The sequence below is a fragment of the Chinchilla lanigera genome, unplaced genomic scaffold, assembly GCF_000276665.1.
Source record: "Chinchilla lanigera isolate Chin_1 unplaced genomic scaffold, ChiLan1.0 scaffold00038, whole genome shotgun sequence".
Taxonomy (NCBI): domain Eukaryota; kingdom Metazoa; phylum Chordata; class Mammalia; order Rodentia; family Chinchillidae; genus Chinchilla; species Chinchilla lanigera.
The window spans coordinates 18,003,258-18,029,206 of NW_004955439.1; the positions used below are offsets into that span (position 1 = coordinate 18,003,258).

General features: G+C 34.3%; 1 protein-coding gene across 1 annotated transcript in view; it reads right to left on the reverse strand.

The window, feature by feature from the left end:
• The window catches only part of Qki (QKI, KH domain containing, RNA binding), a 154,523-nt gene that overhangs the window by 78,053 nt on the left and 50,521 nt on the right, over positions 1-25,949 (reverse strand). The window contains exon 9 of the mRNA XM_013517307.1: positions 11,678-11,794. Coding sequence (XP_013372761.1) covers positions 11,678-11,794 — 117 coding nt within the window. The remainder of the gene's footprint in view (positions 1-11,677; positions 11,795-25,949) is intronic.

Consider the following 25,949-nt stretch of genomic DNA (forward strand, 5'->3'; position numbering starts at 1 on the left):
TAATGATAAACAGTAATTTATTATACTACTCTTAAAACTGTTCCACAGGTATAATTTTTGAAATAAGAATTAAAAGAAAACACAAAGTAGGGACTTAGTGGTAAAATGAGAGATGATATGAAACTGAACATTACTCAATAAAAAAATTTAGCCTTTTTTTAACTTAAAGCATTCCCTCATTATAAAGTGGTATCAAAAATCTTAAGAAGATTCATTATAGGCTGGGGATTTAGCTCAGTGGCAAAGCGCCTGCCTGGCAAGCGCAAGGTCGTGAGTTCAATTCCTGGTCCCAGAAAAAAAAAAAAAAAGAAGATGCATTATATAAGCATTTTCATTTTCTTCTGAGGCTTATCATTTTAACAGTATTTAAGGCAATTTTAATAATGCCTTTAATCAACCAATGCCACTTTTATAAATTTCAATGACTAATTTATTATTCATTTTTACAACATTCTTCAACCTGTAACTTTAAAACTAGGGGGTGGGGAGGTACCTGAAGGTGTAGCTCATTGGGAAAGGGTGCACTTAACACGTACAAAGTCCTGGATTCAATCTCTACCATCAAAAATAAGTACCAAAATTTAAACATGTTTTTAAAGTCAAGAGTCAACAATTACATATTTTAATATCAAAATCATATTTAAAATAAAAAACAATTTAGTAGTCTTTCATAAATGAAGGAGCAAATAGAAAAACAAAACTAGCAGGATACAACAGGTTGGTTCTCAACCTATGTTAATGAAACTAGTAATTTCTTGGTAAAATGACTTTACAGCCTTCACCAACTTTAATCCCCAGCTGTGCAAAAAAAAAAAAAAAAAAACCCTTCACCAACCAAAATTCCTTGCTAAGAGATTTTCAAATTCCTAGAGCACAATGACACATACAGACATAACATTCTACTCCCAACTCTATCAATACAAAACTGAATTCTCTAATAAAAAAGATGTCACATACAACACAACTACAAGGTGCTCAAATATCCCTTAACTAACAAACTGCAATCCAATCAAGACTTAACCGCAAAAGGTTCATTTCAGAGCATCTAGTCGTAAAATGGACTCTCTTTTCTCTAAGGCTGACAACTCATTTCACTAGACATGGACAATTAACTTATCCTGGTATTAGATCTATGGCAGTTAATTAGCTTAAGTTTTACAGTTTACTTAAAGTATTACTTCACTTTAATAAATAAAGGTTTATTCTCACTTTTTTACCTTTCAAAGACTGTCTTGTAAGTTTTAAAAACTGTACTTTCAAATTAATAGAATTTTTAATTTTAAACCTCCCAGTCTTTCTTAGTGTTTAATGTTAAGCAAAACAGCAACTCTACTCTGTAATGTAGCTTGCAATACGAGGCAATTTTTTTGAAACATCCAATTTTTTATTGCACTGCTTAGTACTCTTCTACTTAACACAAAGCTAAGCCATTTGAGTCCAAAACGAACATGTTAACTCAAAGTGGAACTAACATATAATTGAGTCAATTTCTAAAATGAATTTTATTTTTAAATTACAGAAGGTAGGAAGAACAGACGCAGAGGAAAGTGCACATGAAGCTACTCTATAACCCTGAAATATCAGCAAATCCTGTCACAAACTATTTAAACCAATGCTGCTGGAAATGTAGTCTTCAAATAGAGGTTAAGCCTGTTTAGATCAGCATTCAAACATGTTATCTGTATCTGCCAACATACAAAAGTTTTAAAGGAGATTAAATTTATGTCTTAAAAATTCCATTTCTCTGATAACTAATTGTAGTGGACTGATACTGGTGGTCAACTTACAACCCCCAGCTGAACTGAGTAAGTGTGGTGCTGGGTGTGGGAGGCCCACCTGAGGACTGTTGCCAGCAGTATAAGAGGCAGACCTGGAGAAGAAGAAGGAAGCTACTGGGAGCTGAGAGAGGCTGTTGGGAGCTGGTAGAAGCTGTGGGGAGCTGTTGGTTGTTTTGGAGGAGCTTGTCATGCTGGCTTTCCTGATGAACTTGGCTGTCTTCATCCTCTGAGGAGCTCGGGACCTCATTGGCACTGAGAATGGCTTCAGTTCACTTTGGGGGAGCTATGGTCCTCACTCTGAGCATCACTTCCTGGCGAAGGATGGCAGGATGGTGCACTGCCGACCTCCTGGAAAAGCTTGCTGTATTGGCTTCCCTGATGGGAACTGGACCATCTTGATCATTGGAGGACCTTGGGACCTCAATGCTGCTGAGGATGGCTGTGGTATCTTTCAGGGAAGCTCTGGTCCTTCTGAGCATCACTTCCTGGCTCCAGTGCAGATCCCTCAGCCTGCTAGCACAGATCCTTCATCCTGCTGGCACAAACTTTCTAGATTCCACCATTGACCTGTGGGCCTTCCCAGCACAGATCTGTGAAACAGGCCTGCATGAGATATTGTTATGGGCTCTGGGCCTCCAGCTGGACTCATGGGAGGCATCGTTATGGGCTCTATTCAGCTGGACTCATGTAGGACATTATTTCGGAATCCAGGCCTTCAGCTGGATTCCTGGTCTATAGTGTGTGGACAGATATACTGCACGCTCTTAGGTATATCATTCTTTGGGTGACTATTATAAATAATCTTATAAAATATGTGTCCTATATTATATATAGTTTTACCTTATGCAATAACCCCAAATCATAACACTAATTATACTTTACAAAAAGATCATTTAGAAGTGACTGGATTTTGTTAGTGTTTTTCTACCATGAATGTTCAAAGATTTAACCTCTTCTTAGAAAGGTAGATCTCCTTTCTTTTTAAAAACAAGCCAACAACCACAATTGAATTCAACACCATGTTCCATTTTTGACCAAAAGAAAAAAGAGGTGGGAGGGCTAAAGTTACTAGGTAACTAGTTTTTTCTTGCAAAAGTAAAACAACAGACGTGTTTTAAGTCTGGACTACTACGTGAGTTCAAGGCCACCTGGAGTTGCATAATGAAACCCTGTCTCCAAAAAAACAAACAAAAACAAAATCGTAATTTAAAAATGTAAGAATGTCAATGCACTGCTTTCAAAATAAAAATAAGAAAACCTCTGATACAGCCTCTTATCCTCAGACATCAGCCTTGTCTCCAAGGTCAGCACAACCATTTCCCACTCTACACCAAACTGTCCACTTTGACAGGCTAGGTGTCTACACAACATGCCCTGGTTGTTCCTGCTTCCGATGCCTAGAATGCCATTACACTTGCTTGCCTGATAAACTTCTACTCAGTCCTTTCTAGGACTCCATAAAACCCTCAACCTACAAAAGAACCCACTATTTCTAGGCTTCTAATAGCAGAATTCCCAACCTCTGCTGTGGTCTCTACCATACTATCTTCATTCACTATAAAGACTGGAATTTCCCAGATCTGAAAGGTCCTTTAGGACAAGGACTATAGGCATTCAAAAATATAACTGCTGCCTTAGAAGGCACTGTAACTATGAAAGGAGCTATTAAAAAACTGAGAACCACCACCTCTAGCACTATAACCTGAAATTTCAGAGTTAAGTATTACGAAGATGGTCAGACTCCAGGACTTAGTATGGTTCATTCTAAACCAGATTATACAACAGCATACATTCCATAGTCACACTTCTAAAGCAACTAACCTGTCTCCAGAGGTAAATACTATTATTATAACAGATGTTCCTCAGCAATTTTTAAGATGATTAACATTGTAAGAGAGAATTTTTAATAATTCCTTCTTTTAATTTATCTTGCCAATATATCAATAATAAAAGTGGGAGAAGAGGAACTGTAAAGGTGAGGTTGGAAAATAGACTACAGAGAGAGAAAAAGATTTCTTCATAAGGTACAGCTTTTCTCAACTAAGGATCCTCCAGAGCCACGTTTTAATGTCCAGCGGAGGGAATAAATTATATGTATTTAACTTCTCTCCTATACAACTACAATGGTATTTTTGCATAAAAACTGTTCTGTGGTTTAGATGAAGAACACTAGCTAAGGTTTGTAACTTAACAACAATAACAAAACTTCCACAGCACATTTCCTCCTAAAGGATTCCAAACAGTAACTTACAAAAAGTTACTATATTTATGTTACTATATACTATGTTGTACCTACAGACCAATTAAAATGGTACCATTTCAACAATGTACGAACATTATTTATAAGTGCGTTCAATATGAAAATAAGAAAACAGTACAAACAACTAGCTGGAAAGTTGAAGGTGGTTACAATGCTTGTTAATGGTACAGCAATGACTTTTAAATATACAAAGATCTAGATTATACATATAAACCAGATTATACAACAGCATACATTCCATAGTCACACTTCTAAAGCAACTAACCTGTCTCCAGAGGTAAATACTATTATTATAACAGATGTTATAATATATATATATAAAATAACTTCTTTTAAAATGTCTTTTCACAGGTGCTCAATCTCCTATGCACACAGTGAAGCTGTGGAGAAATTGGTACTCTCACACACTGCTAAGGCTAATGAAAAAAACAACTCTTAGTGACAAAGATTTAGCACTAACTAGCAAAATTACATACTGTCACACCAGCTATACAATGCTATACTTACATATGAACTAGCAACCACACATAAAGATATTCAGCAGAGCATCATTCTTACATGTAATAGCAAAGAACTAGGAATACATCAGTGTTCAACAGTTTGGGCCTGTTGTGAGTAATCCAGGAATACACCCACACAATGGAATCTGATAAAATTATTAAAGGAATATTCTATAAGCTTTTTCCTATGAAGTGAGGTAGGTGACATACTGTTAAGTAAAAAATAAAGTAAGTAATAAAGTAAAGTAGAAAAATGGTAAGTATATCACAATCTATGCAAGGAGTGAAAAATTACACAAACATACCCATGCCACTATTTATAACTATGTTTTAAAGAAAAATAGAAGGATAAACTAAAAAGTAAAATTTAAAAGCCTACCCAAATGCCAAAGGATGAAACAGGTGAAGAGGCCCGGAATAAAAGCCAAACATCTCTGAAAATAGCCTACTTTTTAAAGACATCATTTTGGAACCATTTTAAAGATAGGATTTTTGGAACATTTTAAAGTACAAAATGAAAGTGGAACAATTTAAAGAGCAAATTTGTGTCTCTAATAGAGTATACCCTAACAAAATAAGAACTAAGAATAAAACTGCTTTCATTAATCATCACAGTAGTGGTGTCTGTGCTGTTATTCTGAGACTTTTTTACATTTTAGAATAAAGCAAATGCATCACTGTTTTGCATGATCAAGAACTAACCAGAATTTTCAGTGGGAAAAATAACTCAGATACAAGATCTATTCAATAACTATACTATAGTCCTGAATTTGAAAATGAAATTGCAAAAATATATTCCTGCAGTTATGCACATGTATGTGCTTTTACATTCTGTTCTGACAAGGTCTCCAGTAAGTATATCACTCAAAGCCAGACTGTAATCTCCACACTATTTCTCTCTAAAAATAAATGGGATCCCTTTTAAAAAATAAGCCAAGTTTCAGAAGGAAATCTTCTAGATGAGTCTGGACTATTGTGTCACATCAGAAATCAAAGTCACTATCCTCAGTTAGTAGGGCTGTGTCACAATAATTTAGAAATCACAATGGTCAAACTCCCATTGTCCCCCACACACAATGGTCAAACTCCTTGAGCCCCAGGTAGAAACAACTGTAGTGAACTGCAACACATGGAAACTGCTTAAATCCTTTCACAAAGCACACAAAGGAAAATAATTTTTAAAACCTCAATTGCTGGGAACAAATTCACTATTTAAAAGCTAGTGAATATAGAACTGAGCATTTATTCAGGCTTTTTAGTAACAATTATACCTAGGCTAATACTGATGAAAAAATAGGATATAGGTATTTTTCAACTCCTATTGAAATAAAAGACTTAGAAAATGATTGTTAAAATCATGAAGGAAAGAAATCAGACTTTCTGTACACAACATGACTTATGATATATTCTTTCAAAAGAAACAGAAAAGGGAGGATGGAGATATAAATATGATTAAAACTTTCTCACCAATTTACAAGAAACACGGCTGAAAGAGATAAAATTTAAAACATCACCATGAAAATGTAAACAGCAAAATCCAGGGGAATTTTTCAAATTTACCCAGCCCCTTTATAAACAAATAGTGAAAAAGGAGAAGCTGGGCTCAGTGCAGGAGTAGCTTTAGAGGTCTGCCAATCAACTGCAGTGCAGACGGCCCTCCTCTGGATGCTCATTCAAGCATTAGAAAGCGTTATTTCGAGACATGAAGAGAACTAAGAGCAAGGACTACATACGTGATATAAAGAATTTCTGAAGGTAAACATGTTATTAAACAGTTACTCTATTTTAGAGATACTGTATCTAATAAAACATTTAGAGCTGAATTATATGTCTGTAATTTGTTCCTCAAATAATTTGGCAGGCAGCAGGACAAAACAAGGATGATGGGGATAAATCAGAGTGCTCCTGAAAGAAGACAGGCAGTGCTGGTGCTAGGCAAATGAGAAACCAGGTCTTTCTGCTGTAAAATTTTTTCCACGATGAAAAGTTTTTGTTTTTTTTTTTTTTAATCAACTATACCTATGCTGAAGCTTTTCTGATGTTAAGTACCCAACAAGGTCAATAAAGCAAGCTGTCTGGATCTACACTTGTACAGTACTTAATGTTATACCATTGGCTCTCAAAGCTCTTGTGGAATACTATATCAACCACAAAACTGAATTTCTCTCTTTCAAAGTGTTGAGGCAGTAGTAACACATTTCATAAAAATAAAAAGTTCTCAGTCTTTCCATCTTAAAAAAAAAAAAATCAAGGAAATTTACTTTTCAATATAATTTTGCTCTGAAATTTCCTGTACTGTAAATATACTTTCCTACCCCCCAGCAGAGTCTTATCAGACATAAAAGCTCAATTATTTGATGAATTCATAGAAGAGAATATCAAACTGAGGGACAAAACTCTGCCTTAAAAGCAGCATGTATAACATGATGCATTTTCTATAAAATTTAAGTGCATGCATGAAATTGCATAAATAATCTAGAAAATATGATGTCCAATCTTTTGACTTGCCTGGGCCACACAAGCCCAAGGTTAATAATTTAAAAGTTCCATGCCAGCTAAGTAATAATAAATACCTGTCTTCACAGGCACATATACATGTAGGTATGAAATATTATCACTGTTTTATTCCCTAAAGTTATGTAAGGTCATGCTTTATCTCTGACAGATCCACTTCAATTCCATTTACTGGTGTGTGGAACCCTTGGAAAGTAGAGTAGCACTGCACTGCACCTCCCTACACAGCTTTCCACTGTAATATATACAGTCTCAGCTCCAACACTGAGCAATCAAGCCATGAAAGACAGCAATAAAAGGGGATACAATACTAACTGTATGGGGCCACATGGCAGCCCATGGCTCCAGGTTGGATGTGCCTATCTAGAAGACAACCTAGAACTGTCAAAACAAAGGTAGTCTCTAGAGTAATACTTCAGTTTTCCTTAATTTCTTCAGACTATCTGGAACTTTCTAAATCTTCCAAAAGTATCACATACTGACAAGGTAGTTAATATATTTTATGCATATAAAATGAGGCTAAGAAACTTCTGCTATAGGCTAGTTAAAACTGTGTAATGAAAAGTAGCTTGCAACAACTGACATCTCTATAAAATAATCTACAAAATGTACTTAAGTAGTTCTTCAAAACAGAATGCAAGATTCCACCCATCTGGCATTACACAGTATGTCTCTATAAAACACGTCACAAGTAATTTCCACAAAACACTGTACAGTAGTTCCTTAGTTATAGATACACCTCTAAAAAGCTAGACTGGTCACATGCATATGAAGAATGACTGTTAATTTAAGAACAATTGTGATTTTTACCAATGTATGTGATTTTACATTTAAAGATCTCATTCTCAAGAAAAGGACATGTAGTTCAGGTAACTTACATGTCCAGTAAGACACACAGGTTTCTACTTAGTTAGAAATATGAGACTGAAAGGATTACTCCATGCCTTTAAACTTCCATTCCTGTGCGAAGACAATGTAAGCATCTTCTAAGGTTGTTGCATGGTCTGAATCAGGTATCACAGATGGTGCAAATGGTCAACCCCATCTGGTCACTATTACTAGTAGTCCAAGAATGTAATAATCCCCAGAATGCACCTCTCTTCACTTTGACCAACATGCTCTAAGTAAAAGTGCTACGTCTGTGCAAATTTCCAGAAAACACAATTGACTACTTTGGCTTTAATCAATGGTAGACATTTCACACTTGTGACCAAAGGAGGTGAGGAGGAATCTATGACCTTGGCAACTTTATCACACACAGCCTGCCTCTCATGGCTTCTGAATGCAGCTTCTGCCCTCAGGTTCCAAGATGTTTACCTAGGCTCACTCCAATGGGTATTTAGATTTAAAAAAAAAAAAAAAGAAGAAGAAGAATTAATACTAGTAAATTCATGAGAATGCTGAAATACCACCAATCCATGGGAATGAAAATTAAAGCAGCATATTAATTTACTTGTTTAAAGCAAACAGTTTAAAATACAATACTACTAACCTTTCCAAAAGAATTAAAAGCACAGAAGGCACACAATTTTCTCTATTCAGAGAAGGGTGTATCTATGCCCCATCCATTTATTACCAGAACTGAAGTGTCATTCTTTTCATAGATATTATTTCCTAGTGCCAACTGTATGTTGTCAGCTATTCACCAAAGAACAAGGAAGCTCAATAGAAGACAGTCTATTCTCACTGAGTTCCAGTCTAGTAAACAATCTGATCAGTAACAACACTTCCATCATCAATATTTGTTAAATATAAATTAAGAAATACATAAATTAAGATTACTTTTTAGCTTTCTTACTTTTAACAAATACTGGTAACTATGTAGAAATCTTAAAGCCCAATAGCTTTCTCTTGTTTTCTCCTAAAACACACCTTAATCAGCCTTAATACTTACACCAATACTCATTTTTATCTCTATTTGTCATGTTCTTTATTAAAAACAGTCAAGCAACAAATGACATCGCTTGACCTTATTTCTACTATTAACTTTAAGAAAACAGAGTAATTACACTATAAACCAAGATGATATGATTTACAACTTACTGTGTGCCACACATTTAAATTAAGATTATAGAAGACATTCTTTAGATTATAAATCTACACATAAATTCTTCACAAAATTCACATAGGATAATTGCGAACATATAGAAGCAATTCAAATTAGTGTCAGATGTCCAACACATGTTAATCTGTAGTTTGTTTTTTATTACAGTAAAGGGGATTGAACCCAGGGTCTCTGCACTGAGCTACATCTCCAGCCCTTTATAAATTTTACTGTCTCTCTCAGCTTGCCCAGGCTGGGCTCAAATTCACAATCTTTTTGCACCTCAACCTCCTAAGTGTTGGGTTACAGGTGTAGGTCATCACACCCAGCAATCTTTAACATTTTAATAAAACTATACAGGACTGGGAAAGTACAGCTACATTTTATTTTCTGGTATTTTATCTTAGTACCATTACATGAAATTTGTAAGATGTTATTTTAGCAGACAACAGTAGAAAATAAAATGTGTGAACTGTTTCTATTGTGGTTAAGTACAAAGTGGTCAAGATAGAACTTGGAAGCACTAACCACTGAGGAAACAAAACACAAAAGCTACCATAATGTAAGATATTCAAAGGTCAAAATGGGAAATCATTTACCGTTTTCAAATCTACGAGGGAAAAAAAACTGTAGTATTTCCTCTTAGTACCACTTAAAACTCTAAAACTACAATATACTACCCTATAGTTTCAGACAAAATGTATCAAAAATCATCACAGTGACTACTATGTCCTACACATTCTAGGAAGGGCTTTAAAACAAACTCTCACAACCACTAAAAAAGATTATGTGACATTACCACTCCCATTTCATACAGCACTAAGAAATTCAAGTTATTCATTCAAGGTCACAAAGCTGTTATATGGCAAAATCAAGATTCACATCTAAGCAATTTGATGGCAGAGCTCCCTGTTAATCATCCTATTCTTGTGCCAAAGACAGAAGAAAATGTTCTTTTTTCGTCATAGTTAACAACACCAATTCCAAGCTCTAAAATCTTTGTGAGTGCTATGTGCCTGAAGTGAGCAGAAGGCCATTACTACACAATTAATAGGAGCTTGGGAGAGGAAAACCATAATATCCTAACTGATGGGATGACTCTCCTAATGGACACACGCTAATATTCTGGTGAAAACTCATCTTCAGTTGCTCAAACTTCAATGAATGTCCCTGAGGCAATTACAGTGGTGTTACTTAATATGCCAATGTTATCACTAGTGCAAACACAGGAATTAAAACTACCCGGCATTGTTCATTTGAAAGGAATATTAAATAACTGATTCTGATCACACCTGTTTAATTTTTCTAACTTTTAATTTTTAAGGTATATTTTTAAGGTATATTTAAGATTCTAATTTTTAAGGTACATTGAAGAACACTGTATAAAAATGATCAGGAAGAACTGAAAATACCTTTAAATTCAACCGAAAAGCCAAGCATGATGGCGCACGCCTATAACCTATAATTTCAGCACTCCTCAGGAGGCTGAGACACGAGGACCACTGTGAGTTCAAAACCAGCCTGGGCTACAAAGTGAGTTCAAGGCCAGCCTGAACTGCATAGCGAGACGCTGTCTCATAAAGACAATAAGTAAGTAAATACATAAATTAAATAAATAAATAATTCAACTGAAAGAACAGGTTATAAGAATGAAAGATAATTAATACGACTAAGAGCTTGCTCCTTAAACTTTTCTTATTTACCAAGTCATCTGTTGGGGGGAAGAGGCAGCAAGTGAGCCAGCTAGCTCATGGGAGGGTTTAGCTGAAGTTAGATGGATGGAGTCCTCAGAAAACAACAAAGAATGAAGTCAGGATACCTTGCTGGTTTGGTACTGGTTCCTAAGATCCTCAAAGTGTTAATGCACTTCCTCCAACACAGCACAGATCTATCACTTAATAGACCTTTCAATGATTTTTAAAAAAAAAATTGCTCTTCTTAACAACTTTAATCCATGGCAATACAAATCCAGTTTTTTGTTTTAAATCAGTCCTTTTTACCCAAATAAAAAATTAGGCAAATATACTCTTGCTAACAACAGTATTTAAAGCAGATATTTGGGTATTTACTAAACTAGCAAAACAAATGGCAAGAGAAAAACAAAAAGAAAACACAAACAATATACTTTACAATGTCTAGAGAACTTCACAATCAAGACAAAATGCTGCTGAGACCAGCTTAATGAGGAGCCTTCATCTGAACAGATTTGTCTTCCAACTGTCCCAATGACGTCATATTTATTCATTTGCCAATTTCATATATATCTTATCAAAAGAAATATCTTAGATTTTTCAAGCTTTTAGTTGCACATTTTCATGGATACAACATGACAGTTTATTTCCAAGTAGCAGCACATTCCAAGTGTGAATACCAAAGTGAGTTAACAAGATGGAGTTAACTGATACTTTGCAGTTTCTAAATGAAAAATAGTAATTAAAAAAGAGAAAAATCAGGACATTTTTTAAATGTTTCTAAGTTTCTAATGTGGCCTGTTTTATGCCTACAGGACCTGGAATTTACTACCATGCAAAAGCCTGGGTACATTATCTACATGAGGACTAGGATTATTTTCATTGCTTACCTTCTTTTTATCCCTCATTGAGCCTTTCCCTCGGACCATTATTTTACATCCGGTTTCTGCTTCGAGCTGTTTAGCTGTAAGTCCTCTCGGTCCAAGGATTCTCCCAACAAAATTAAACTGAGGAGGAAGAAGTCATAAATTATTCACTTTATAGTGAATGCATAGCTCTTACAATGATTTTCAAGCATACTGTATATATACAAGTTAAAAAATTTTAGTTGGTTTTTCTCCGGTACCGGGAACCAAACTCACGACCTTGCGCTTGCCAAGCAGGCGCTTTTGCCGCTGAGCTAAATCCCCAGCCCCCAAGTTAAAAAATTTTAAATGTGAAGTAGAAGTAAATTCTTGCCAAGTTTAGGAATAACTCATTTAACTCAGTATAGTGAACTGTCTACCTATGCACAATATATAGTAGAGTATATAAAAAAGATGACAAAAGTATTAAACACCACCCAAGAATGTAAATCCTTCCTACAAAATTTCTGACTCTCTCCTCCAAATGACAAGCCTTAGTGATCACTCTTTTTAACAGAAATCCTTAGGAAGAAACTGTATTTTATTTTCTAAATAGAAAAGTTTTAATTCTGAATTGGTTGTTAAAGCATGGGTCAAAACCTGGGTTCTACCCTGTACTAAATATATGTCTTAGATGTACGTATACATTTTTCATCACATTTTCTAAACAATTTTATGCTTGCATTTTTTCTCACTTTCCATTTCTATCTTTAACTCATACTTCTTTCCATGAATAACATAATAAACTCTTTCCATGAATAACACCATGATATATGTAACAGTGTAAACAAAAATTTACCATCTTCAACAGAAACTTCTAGTACTCATATAAAGTACAAGTATTTTTAAAGGCCAATGGGAAGTATAGCCTGACTTCCAATACTGAAGTGTATTTTTCTCATTCCCATGTCATTTACATAGAAAACCAAAGAATGAGTGCCTATCATCAGTTCCACAAAAACCCATGAGGGTTTTCATTTATTTATGTATTTATTTAATCAAGTAAGTATTACTCTTACCCATACAGCTTCCTACCTTTTCTTGTCTTGAACTTATCTTACTGTTAGTGTATCACTACATAAAAGTAATAGGCTGGAAAGTCCACTTTTATGAAGACATAAGCTGGGTACTTCCTTCATCCTCTGTACTGTAATCGCTCTTACCCTGCCTCACAAAGTGGCACACCCACACTGTCATATGTTAGAAATGTGACTCTCAGATGAAGAGGCGGGCAGTACACATCTATACCTAAAGAAAATGAGCCACCCCTTCACCCCCACCAGATTTTCATGCAACTTTCTTTAACCCCAAGTTGAGACTCAAAACTTCTGGTCTATAGGCACTTGGTCTACCGCAACACGACCTCAGATTCAAAGCCTTTGTTCTTGCCCAATTTCTCATTACAGGGCACTTTATTTACCTCTTTGCTGAACCTAATCCTGAACACATAATTGGATTTCCTTTACCAACCTAGTATCTAGCAATTATGTTTCTTCATTATTGTGTCCCACAAATTTTAGGTGTGTTCTTTTGGGTTATTTATGAAAATATATTACTTGCAAATGACATTTTATTTTTTATGTAATTTTCATTTCTTCTTGCTATTCTTACAGCACTGACTGGCACACCTTACAATCAAAACCAAGTAAAAATGTATCATCTTTCACTTGTTCCACATTTTAAAAAATAAAGACTTTCAACAGTTCACTGTGAAATCTTAAGTAATCTGCAGGCACTTCTTTGTAGACAGCCTTTTCTAGACTACAGTGACTTACAACTGTCAAATGTAAAAGCAACCTTACATTCCTAAAATAAACTTAACTTGATCATGAGGCATTATTATTCTCTTTGTAAATTACTGAAATCAGTTTCCCAGCATTTTGGTGATTTTTTTTAAATGTACATTCATGAGTGGAGCTGGCCAGTAATTTCACTTTCTTATAACATGACTCTCAAGTTTCAGCAACAAAGTTATTCTGGTCTCAAAACAACACTGGGATGTAGCCCAGCTTTTACTCTAGATGAGCTTGCATGTGAATGGTGTTATCTATCAGTATTGAGTAAATGTGCTGGAAATACCACCTGGCCCAGAGTTTTCTATGTGGAAGACTTTTATTATGGAATCAGTGTAATTCATTATTTTCTACTCCTAGGTATGGTTAATTTGGATACATTGTGCCTACCTAGAAACATGTCCATACTGTCTAAATTTTGAATTTTTTTTTGACTCGGTCTCGTTTTCCTTTTACTATCTGTATGATCTGTAGTGACATGCATTTTTCACCCGAGTAGTTATCTGTCTTTGTTTTTCTTGACTACTCTCCAGAAACACCTATTTCTGTTGACTGGGTTAGACTGATTTCAAAATTAGTCACAATTTTCCACTCTCTCATAGTACTTTTTTCATTTGCCATGTAAATTTCCACCTGCCTCCCCCTCCCCCAATCTAGGATAGCATTGTGCCCTGCACTGGCCAATACAAGATAGTAGGAAGAATGATGTGCTACTTAAAGGACTGTCAGCCTTATGTGGCTTCACTCTTACAGCTCAGTTCTCCTATGTAAAGAACTCTGGTCTAGCCTGCTGGAGAATGAAAAACAAGTGACTAGGTAATCATTAATGGCCACAGTCAGCCAACTCTGCAACACAGAACTCCCTGGTTGATACATAGCTAACTACAGACACAGGCCAGAGCTACTCTGATAAACCCAGCCACAGAAGCAGGAATTCAAAAAGTGGTTTAAGGATTACATATTTGAGGATGGTTTATTACAATGCAGCAGCAGTTAAAGGATATATTGATTCTCTTCATTTTGTATTCATTTGTCTTGTCTCAGTTGCCTTTCATTCCTCTTCCTTCCTTTGGGTTTAATCTGAGTATTTTTTCCTACTTATTTGAAGTGGATGGTTTATTTATTGTATCCTTTTAAAAATACAATGTATACATTTAAAGATATAATACATATATATCTATGCTGTTTTTAGCTATACCCCACAAGTTCTGATAGACAGTATTTTCATTACAATTCAGGTAAAAATAATTAGATAGCTACTAAACATTTATATTTATTTTGCTCACTTCAAATATAAGAACTTCTACTTCAGTTTTTAATTTCTAGTTTTCTACACTATAATCAGAAAATATACTATCTAAAATATCAGTCCTTTAACACTTTTTAGACTTGCTTTTCAGTCCAACGTACAGTCAATGAATAAATACTCTGTGGAAAAAAAAAAAAAACCCTGTGGGTGCTTGAAAAGAATGCAAACTCTAACAACGATTAAGTCAGCTGTTTTTGCAGTACTGGGGATCCGACAAGGGCCTTCTCCATTTTAGATAAGCACTCAAAAGTTTTATTTGTTCTTTCATTTCTATTTTTGCTTTATATGTTTAGACGGTATGTTATTTGGCATATACAAATGGAAAATGTTATTTTTCTGTCATGAAATAGCCCTCTTTATTTTCACTAATTTTTGCTTTTAAAACATTTACTAAAATATTAATATGGATATAAATTTTTGACTTTTAAGATGTGTGTTTGATTCTATTACTTGGTTTCAATCTTTTTTATCTGTGCATTTTAATTGAGAAGTCTAAGCATAGCATCCAAGTGAGTTTTGTTTCTTCACCCAACCTGTCCATCTTTGAAATTTATATTAGTCCATTTACATGGTTTTATCTACTTTCTTACTAAGTGTTTTCTACCTGTCCTAATTCAATGTTTTTTCTTTCTTGACTCCTTGAGTGTGTGTGTGTGTGTGTGTGTGTGTGTGTGTGAGTGTGTGTGTATGTCTACGTACACGTGTGCTGAGAGACAGGGTCTGACATGAGCGAGCATGTTTTATTTCCTTGTTTACCCTATAGTAACATGCTTTAAAACATTAATTTCTACTTTCACTCATTTTACATTCAAAGACTCCAGGATGCATAACCCCACTTATCTCCAATCTGATTCACACCCCATTAATTATTCTTCAAATGTTACCTTCACTTTTCACTCTACAGAATTATTGACACTTTGTACATATAAAATGCATTTAAAGTAACCAACACATCTACCATTTAAGTTGTTCTTTATTCTTATCTGCATGCTCAACTTTCCAGTTAACTAGAATCATTTTTCTTCTACCAGAAAGATATTCCTGATATGAAAATGTTTTTTCAGTGACCAGGGAAATCTAGCTGAATGGTTATTTTCCCGCACCACCTTAAAGATGCTATCTTCTGGATTCTAGTGTTACTTCTGAGAAGTGAGCTGAGAGCCTTACTACTACTGTACCTGTGAAGGCAATCTTTTCTCTCTTCTGGTTGTTTTTCAGATTTCCCTATCACTAGTTTTCACCTTTTTAAATATAATGCGCCCAGGTGTGATTTTCTTCACAGTTACCAAAATTAGGGGGAAGTTTAATATGTCTGTGATTTTATTTCTTAAGTTTTAAAAATCTCTACCACACTCTTCAAACTCTGCTTCTGTCCTACTGTATTACTCTTTTTAGTGCTACTAATATATCTTCATACTGTTTTTATTTTTCATTCTCTCTCTTGCGTTTTCCAACCCTTTGTCTCTTGATGCTGAGGATTTTCTTGTGAACTACACTATAGTTCATCAATTCTCTTCAAATACTCCAAATCTGTCAAACCCTACTGTTGACACCTGTTAAGGAATCTTTATTATATTTTCCATGCCTCTGCTTAATCTTTTGTCTCCAAACAGTTTGAACACAGCTCTTACAAAATGTGAGTATGATAATTCTAGCATCTACAGTTTCTATGGAGTGTTTTTTCCATTTTGTTTCTTTAGTTTTTGTAAATGTCATCTTGCTTCCTTATATAGCTGTGTTAGTGTATGTGTGCCACACAATATAGTTAATAAATGATCTACAGAAATATGGTAAGGTTAAGATATGTTACCTTCCTCCAGAGAAGATGTATGCTAGCTTCTGCCAGGCATCTAGAGCTAGTTATTAGCAACCCAAGATAATCTCAACACAATTTCACTCATTTAAGACTATTTTTAGTCAAGGCAGTCTCTATTGGGACTAGGGACATTCTGGGTAGAAAATTACACCTGCAGTGCACACCCATCAGTGTCCCTACCTAAATTTTGTAAAGCCTGAAAGGAGGCAGTGTACAGAGTCCAATTTCTGTTGCTCAAATCTTAGCTTCTGATCTGCTTTCTCTGGATTGAGCAAACATATTAAAAGGAAAAAGATATCCCAAAAATCAAGCTCACATCTTTGATCATCTAGCTTCCTGAGGATCCGAAATTAGTTATTTGTTACATTCTTGTGGGGTCTGGATAATAGCATTATGTTCTACATCATTAGAGGTGCTCAGTTGGCCCAAATTATTGTCCTCAATGACACAAAATCCACTCGCACTTTTTACGGAGAGCTGTCTCTTAGACATAGCATTAACACAGCTTCAGACAGTGTAGAGTATATACATATTGGAAGGAAGACCTGACAGAAAGAAATGTTTTTCTCCAGTAAGATCTTCCAACTTTTTTGAAACTTATTAACCTAGCTTGTTTATACAGTCAGGGGCTCTCTAAAACTTCTCTCCCTGTTCCCCCAAATTAACCTGGAGAGAGATAATCTCTCTCATTTTGTTTAGCTTTTGTATTTTTCAGTAAAATGAAAATGAATGGCCTTTCACTTTCAAATTCAACTCACACCATTTATTCAAGGCTTCATTGGTGGTAAGGAATAAAATAAATATCAGGAATTTAAAAGATAAAACTCTCCCTTTTCTTGAGAAGTATGTGAAAATGGTTTCCTTCTATTTGCCTCCCCGTATTTAACTATTTCTTAAATAGCCCTACCAGCTACTCAATTAATTGCAGTACTTTATACAAATCCTTTTCCAAAACAACTTACATGCTAGATACGTATCAGATATTTAAAATATGCTCCCCCAAAAGGATGTGGAAAATGCACTGTAAATGGAGATACTTTAGCCACTGAATAACAGGCAACTGGTTTTGACCTGTGTCCTTTGTGAAGTGGCATGTTAATTTCCAAAGGGTTTTAAAAAACCATGTCTAGTGTTATTCATTGCTGCTTGCAACATTTTTAATAGAAGTGATAGCTTCCTCCCAAATGATAAAATCAGTTGGTCTACACTTTCTGATTGCTCAGAGGCCCTCTTTGGCACATCCTGCCCTTTTCACATATTAAACCTCTAGTGCTGGAACCATAGCATCAACATTACAAAGAGAAGGCTTCTACCACAGCTAATTACAGTTATTAGTTATTAAATTAAAAAGGTTTTAAACTAGACAAAACCAAAACATGAATTTTTCTTAACCTTAAAACCCAACTGCTAATGCCGCCCAAGAAACAACAAACAATTCAAGTACGCTAAAGTGCATACACTGGGATTCTAATAAAATTGGAACTGCCAAGGTCATCCTTCTCAAAATGGTGTAAGGACAGAATGAAAAAAAAATTAATCACAGCAGCTGTTTTGTCTACTGTAACCAATTTCCAAGTTAATATCCTTTGCCTTGCATTAAAATTCACTCTACGTTGATTTATCATGCCAGTTCTGCAGCTTCATTCAATTAGAACAATGTCACAACACTTTCAAAGAGAACCATTTCAAACAGCCAGTGCTAAGTGCAACTTTAAAAGCCAAAAGAAGAAAAAGGAAAAAAGAAAGAAAAAAGATAGTCATTAAACCTACTGTTCAAGTCCAGACCTTTTCTGCAGCTCACCAATTATATCTCTGCCAAGTGGCATGTTAATTTCCGAAGGCTTAGCAACAATCACGTCTAGTGCTATTCACTGCTACTTACGACATTTTTAATAGAAGTGATAGCTTTTTCCCAATGATGAAATGTAAATTATGAAAAATCTTTCCATTAACCTTTTAAGAATTCTACAATTAAAGGTAAGATCCAAAAAAAAAAAAAAAAAAAAGGTAAGATCCACTGTGGCATAATATCAAAATCAAGAATAAAAAGTGGACTTCCAAATCCATCTCAGTAGAACACTTCTAAACTGTTAGTATAATCACTGCTTAAAATTTTGAAATTAAAAAAAAAATTATTAAAGAATATGCACTTCTTTGGGTTGCTTTTTAAACATGAGACTGGTGATCTACTTTTAAATATTTAGCATTTCTAGCTTGATTTTAGTTACATATTTTACAAACTTTATGTCACATAAATATCACAGTATATACTAAACACACACACTGTGTTTAATGAAGCCTTTCACTTAGTACAGGACCAAAAAAGGGACCACCTTCAACACTAGTGAATCTATTTTGTGTGAAGTATTTAAGATGAAAGAATAGTGACTATTTTAAAGGATAACTGTCTTCAGTTAAAAATACCAGAATGAATACATCAAGATGGCTTACGTCTTTTATGGAAATAAGTATTTCTTTCTTACATTCATATTAATTACATATGAAGCTAAATACAGTATGTTTCTTGCAGAAATAACTAATTTATGCTACATAATTACTATAGGAACCCATTTCACAAAACTTTTCCTATTTAGCCCTTTTAAAGCATTTATGTTCTTGCTACATAAATTATACGTGCTACATAAGAAAAGGCTTTCTTAAAAAACTATGTAAGTAAAGCTACAAATACCAGCTACAACAAAGAAATTAGTGTGGAGTTATAAACAAAATCTAAAATTGTGCCATGTGAATTAAGATATCCTAAATTATGGCAATTTTTCATTGAGTATAGATATAAAATGGGTAACAGGTTGATACCACTCAAAACAAACTCAGGTGAGTAAGATGGATGATTATCTTTGTAGATACTAAATGAAAATTGGGAAAAAATTATTAAATCAAGTTAAAAAAATATGAAGAGCAACAGTATTCTATAACATAAAAATATGACAACATCCGTGGTAGTATATGGTTGAAAAACTTTTACACAAGGACTTTCACAAGACCCCAAACTACTTTCCAAGTCTTTTCTTATTATCCCTTTGTTCAAGCCACTATAAATTCACTACAGTGGTACCTTGGTTCATAAACTTAACTTATTCCATGACTCTGGACAAGAAATAAATCAAATTAATGGTTAGGTTCAAAGCTGACCTTATAGGGAAATCTGATTTGGTTCTTATGCAATTCGGTTTGCAACCAGTATTGTAGAAAAATTTAAATTCATGAACTGAGGTATTACTGTATTTTGTAAAAATGGCAAGTGCTTTTTAATTCTTTTTCCTGAAACATCTTTTCTCCTTTCTTTCCACCAAGCAAGACAAAATCCTCACCCCACAATATGAGTATTCCTTCTGCAATTTCCTTGTGTGTTTAATTCCTGGAGGCACGTGTTTTCCCTCCTCCACCAAAGAGATTCTGGAATGCTTTCTGCCCACCTCTCTGATATGCTTTACAATGATCTACATGTCTCTTACAAGTCATTCTCCTGAAGGCATGAACCAACCCCTACTTTTGTTTTAATTCCACAGTGCTTCACACAACATCCAACACAAGGAAATCCCAATACATTAATTATTTATATAGTGAAGTCATACACAGACTGAGCAGCCCTAACACAAAAACCCAAATTCCAATGTTTTGAACACCAACAAGACCCTCAAAAATTTTTAGATTTTACAGTACTTCTGATTAGGAAACATCAACCAGTAAAGTCTATGCAAATATTCCCCTGCACTCAACTCCCATACTACCCAATGCAATCCACAAATTCAATGGAATCTGAAAGTTCAATGACATTTTTCACATAAACAGAAAAGCAAAATATCATTAAACAATCTTAAGGAAAAAGCAAAGCTGAAGTTACCACACTGAATGATTTCAAACTAGATTACAAAAATACAGTAATGAAAACAACATGGCTGGTATTAAAACATACACTACACAGACCAAGTGAATACAACAGAAGCCCAGAAATAAACCCATGCATGCATATATGATCAACTAACTCTGACAGGTGTATCAAGAATAAATACCCAACTGTATTGGTGTCATGGTATCTAATCAGAAACTCTCAATCCCCACCTTAGAATAAAACTGGACCCCCTACCTTACACCACATACAAAAATTAAGTCGATCCAGATTAAAAACTTAAATGTATGACCTGAAACCATATACCTCTTAGATGAATAGATAGGGTTTAAAAAGCTGTTTGACACTGGTGTTGACAATGAATTTTTATATAAATAAAACACACAGGCAACAAAGCAACAATAAACAAGTGGACTGCATCACACAGCAAAGGAAACAACAAAATGAAAGGGCAACCTACAAAATAGGAGAAAATATCTGCAAGCATTCTGATTAAGGGGTTAATATCCAGAATATATCGTGATATGAACACCTCAAGCCAAAACAATAGCAAAAATTTTAAAATTTGAAAATATTAAAAACAGGCAAAGAACTTAGACTTTTTTCCAAAGAAAAATATAAATTTCCAACAAGTATATCAAAAAATTCTTAACTATCACAAGCCACTGGAAAAACTCAAATCAAAACTACAATTGAGTATCACTTCAAACCTGCTAGGACAACTATTATCAAAATAATAATAGTAATAATAACAATAATTATAATAATAATGCTGGTAAGGATATGGAGAAGGGAAATCCCTCACTATAGGTGGAAATGGTAATCATTTCACAATGTTATCAAATTATCACGTTTTACCTTTAATACACAATTTTATGTCAGTATTACCTCAATAAAGCTGGGGAAACAATAAATAAATCATACACAGCACATAAACCCATAAATTTCTCAAATAATTTCTCAATAAACCTGGCTGATCTTTATTCTATTTCAAAGAACAAAGTCAAAGATAGAAACAAGACTATTATTATTTTCATTCTTCATTTCACAGCATGAAACAATCATGACTGTAAAGGGTGTGTCACTCAACATATCTCAGATTATATAAGTACTCAAAAATGAGTCAATTTCTATGCTGGGCACATTACATGCATTAGGTCACTGAATTCTACCGTACACCATAGTTATCAATATCATCTATATTTTAACAGACTACAGGTTACAATACCAACCCAAACCCTAGGACAGCTCAACTGATCTAGAGTTCAGACATTTAATACAATCTCTGTCAATACCCTGACAATCCTACAAATTCATATTTGGTTTTCTCAATGATAATCATCTTAAATATTTATTTTGGGCCAGGGATATGGCTCAGCGGCACAAGTGCCTGCCTGGCAAGCGCAAGGTCCTGAGTTTCATTCCCAGTACAAAAAAAAAAAATCCCATAATAAAATGTTTATATTAAGTTTATAAAAACCCTCATCAGATTAAAGTTTACTTTCAGAATGAGTTAAACTATGTCTTTACAATCTCTTGCCCACATACATCACAAACATATAACTATGTGTTATATAGTTATATTTGTTACATAGTTATATAGTTATTTTATTGTTGTTATTGTTATTTATTTGTTATATAGTTATATTTCCATCTTAATATTCCTCTCAATATTTCCATCTTACTGACTGAATCACTGTTTTAACCATCATATGCATACTTACTTTAATTGAACCTTTTACATAAATGAGACCTTTATGTGATGCTACTTCTGCATATTTCAATGACAAATATGTATAACATCAAAAAAGAAAATGTAATTACTACTGAATAAAGACTGAGTTTATAAGTGTCACAACTACTCTGAAAATGAGTCTAAGAAATGAAATGTGTATTTCTAACCATAGGCACTTAAAGCTGACATCTTAAGTGTTGCTACAGAAAATATTATCAGTTCTATGTAATGTTCCAAAAGTATTAATTCAGCTCTAAGAAGGTGGTGTTTATGGAAAGCACTATTTCACTCCTATCTGACCTACAGTTAACTGTCTTTTACACTTCTCTGTTCAGTGGTCTACAAAGTTATGAACAACTCACCTTAGAGTAGCTTTAATTATTAGACACTATTAATATAGTAAGCTTATCACTTCTTCTTCTTCATTTCTTGTTCTTATATTCCTTGTTTAAAAAAACAAACACTTTATTACAAAACCAAGGCCTTCCCTTACTCTTTGCTTTTTTACATGTAAAAGATGAAGAAATCTTAAGAGTTTAACTATATAATCTGTTCTATTCATTTCAACTGTCACTGCCTTAGCTCAGGTCCTCAGTATTTCACACATGGACTATGGCTATAAGAATACCATAAGAGCAAAGACTATGTCTTTCCACATTACTTGTGCCATTACCTATGGTACAGACCACACATAAACATTTATAAAATCAAAGAATGACATTAGAATTTTGTTCTCTCTCTCTTTCTTCTTTCCTGTATTCCCTCCATTTCTTCCTTCCTTCCTTTCTTTTTATTGCTAGGGATTGAGCCTGGGGACTTGCTATCCCTTAACCTAAACAGTACAGCATGCATTTTTAAACTCAACCAATTCTTCAACAAATGATAAAGAAAAATTATGTCAACATGAAATAAATGTTTAAAGTTCATGGTAGGGAGGTTGCTTATTGACCATATTGATTCTGAACCTTGGAAAGCAGTTTTCTATGGTAATCAAAACTACATTTTAGGAAGTTCTCAATCTGTTTATGAACTACTTTATTATAAATGATTGAGCTGAGATAAGATATGCTTTTCCAATGAAAAAATTAACCAAACCAAACTTAGTTGCAAAACTAGTTGCTGAAAAGTTCAATTTCAATGTCCCTAATGTAAAGTTAAGGCAGATTAAAAAAAAAAAAAAACTGAAGTAGATTTCTGCAGAAAATGACATGAAAGGAAGGTATAAGTGACTTTATTCCCTTAGAAAACAAATTTAGGTAATCTGTAACAGGGTGAGCATCCTGTAAGTCCAAAAGGCCAAAAGGCTTTAAAATCTCAAACTTTCTGAGCATAGGAAGAAAATCCATACCTGACTTATTTAGACAGGCTGCACTCAAAATGTAGGCCCACTAAAAATATGTTCAGGTTGAGTGTGTAATGTGTACATGAAACAAATTAATTTCATATTCACACATGGGTCCTACCTGTAAGACATTATGTATATGCAAATATTCAGAAATATGGAAAAAAACTCAAAATCCTAGTTATGTATGATCCCAAGCATGTCAGACAGGGGAAGCTCAACACAGGGGTAAGGGAGAAAAACGGAATAACCTTCGACTGTTTCACAGCCCATTTTACTTGCCAATTTTAGTGAAGAGGGTTAGGATTAGGACAATTCTGTTACAAACTGCTTGTCTCAACTTTATGAGACATGGCTCTCCCCAGATAATCAGAGAGCAGACCAGCAGCTTTCTTTCCTTTGAGATCCATCAGAACCAGCTTACTAGCAACTGAGAAACATTTGGTTCTTCCCAATTTTTACATTACATTCCTTTGGTTTGTCAGTGAGACAAAGGTTAGGTACTCAGTAAGTCCTCTGTAGCAATACTTTAAACAGAGTAGATCTAAAAACAAAACAGACTCTTTCTTGCAAAAATATACCTCAGACAAATTTTCTAGCTCAAATGAAAAACAGCTGTTTATAGAAATAATTTTTCCCCAAAGAGAATGCCATCTTTTCATTGTTCTTCTGAATGCCAGTTTTTTTTTAATACTAAAATATGTTATTTACAAAAGTAAATGTCTGTAGTATTAAGACGTTTTTGAAAAAGCTTATTTCACAGATTGTGAAGCTTTAGAAAAAAACACAAGCTAAACAAACTGTACTGGTTTCAGACTACCTTGAACCTTTCTGGAATAGTACCTACCATCATTTTAAGAAATAAATGTATATCCCAAGCCAAAGAGTCTTAAATATGTTCATAACAGGCCCTCAATATTACCTTACAGAGTAAAATAAAAAAGGAATTTTTTTAAAAAGCCATAGCCAGGTGTGATGGTGCACATCTGTAATGCCAGCACTCAGGAAGCTGATGCAGAAGGAGCACTGCAAGCTCAAGGCCAATCTGTGCTACATAGTGAGTAGAAGGACAGCCTGAACTACACAGCAAGATCCTGTCTTAAAAGGACAATCATGAGGGGGCTGGGGATTTAGCTCAGTGGCGCAGCACTTGCCTGGCAAAGTGCAAGGTCATGAGTTTGATTCCCGGTACTGGAGAAAAACCAAAAAAAAAAAAAAAGACAATCATGAAATTCACCACTAAATTTGTCTGACTCAAATTCTTAGTAACAGCTTCTACACCTAAAACATGAAGACATGTTCTATATTACCAAATCACACTGCTAAACTAAAGCTAACTAAAAACTAACCGTTTACTACATAATCTGAAACACTTCACAATTCTACTCAATAAAAAATGTGTGCTAACCTTATTAGAAAACTAAGTTTTCTGTACAAGCTATTAATGTGTAGATCTTGTTTTAAAAACACTAATTTTTCATTCATAATTAGCATCCTATCCTGGCAAACATCAAGGATTAACCTAGGTATTAAGAAATGAGATCTTTCAGATTCCTAAATTTTAACTTCATGTCCATTTATTATTTAGAAAAACAAAGAACATAGTAATTTTTATCAAGACTCCTGAAGGCTTTTGGTTAATCTGTCAGCACAGTAAGACACAACTGTCAAAGAAACAAAGACAACTAACCATACTGCCTCCTTCTTCTTATAATCCCTCCAAAATAAATACTAGTGCATGAGCCAACTTGCAGGTGAAAATCATAAAAAATAGAAGGAAACGACTCAAAAACTCTATGCAAACTCACAAAGCTATGATGAGTTAAATTCTATCTGCAAATCAAGGAAAATAGAAAGGGAATTTACAATTTACACTCCACAATTAAAATAGATTATTACAGGCTTAGTATCCTTAATGCTTAGAAACAGAAAAATGTTTCAGGGTTTGAACTTTGGAATTCTGGAATATTTATACAGACTTTACCAGCTGAATGTTCTAATCTGAAAATTACGCTCATAAAGTTTTAAACTTTGGAGCATCTAGGATCTTCCCATAAGGGATACTCAACCTTACTATAAACAAAACTACAAAGAATATTGTGACTAATATTATAAACCTACTAATTTTAGTATACTCCAAGATATAAGGGGTCCTATAAATTGAAGGAAAATGACTGAAAAGATACCTATCTCATATACCTCTGACAATGTGTTATTACATGCCCTAGACCCAAGAGATGCCTTTCGAGAGTATTATTCAAAATTAAAATCCATTTTAAAAACATCAGAAAGTCATAGTTACCAAATAAAACCTTTAGAGGAAAGTCTCACTACATTTTATTTTATTTTATTTTATTTTTTTTTTTTTTTTTTTTCCAGTACCAGGAACCG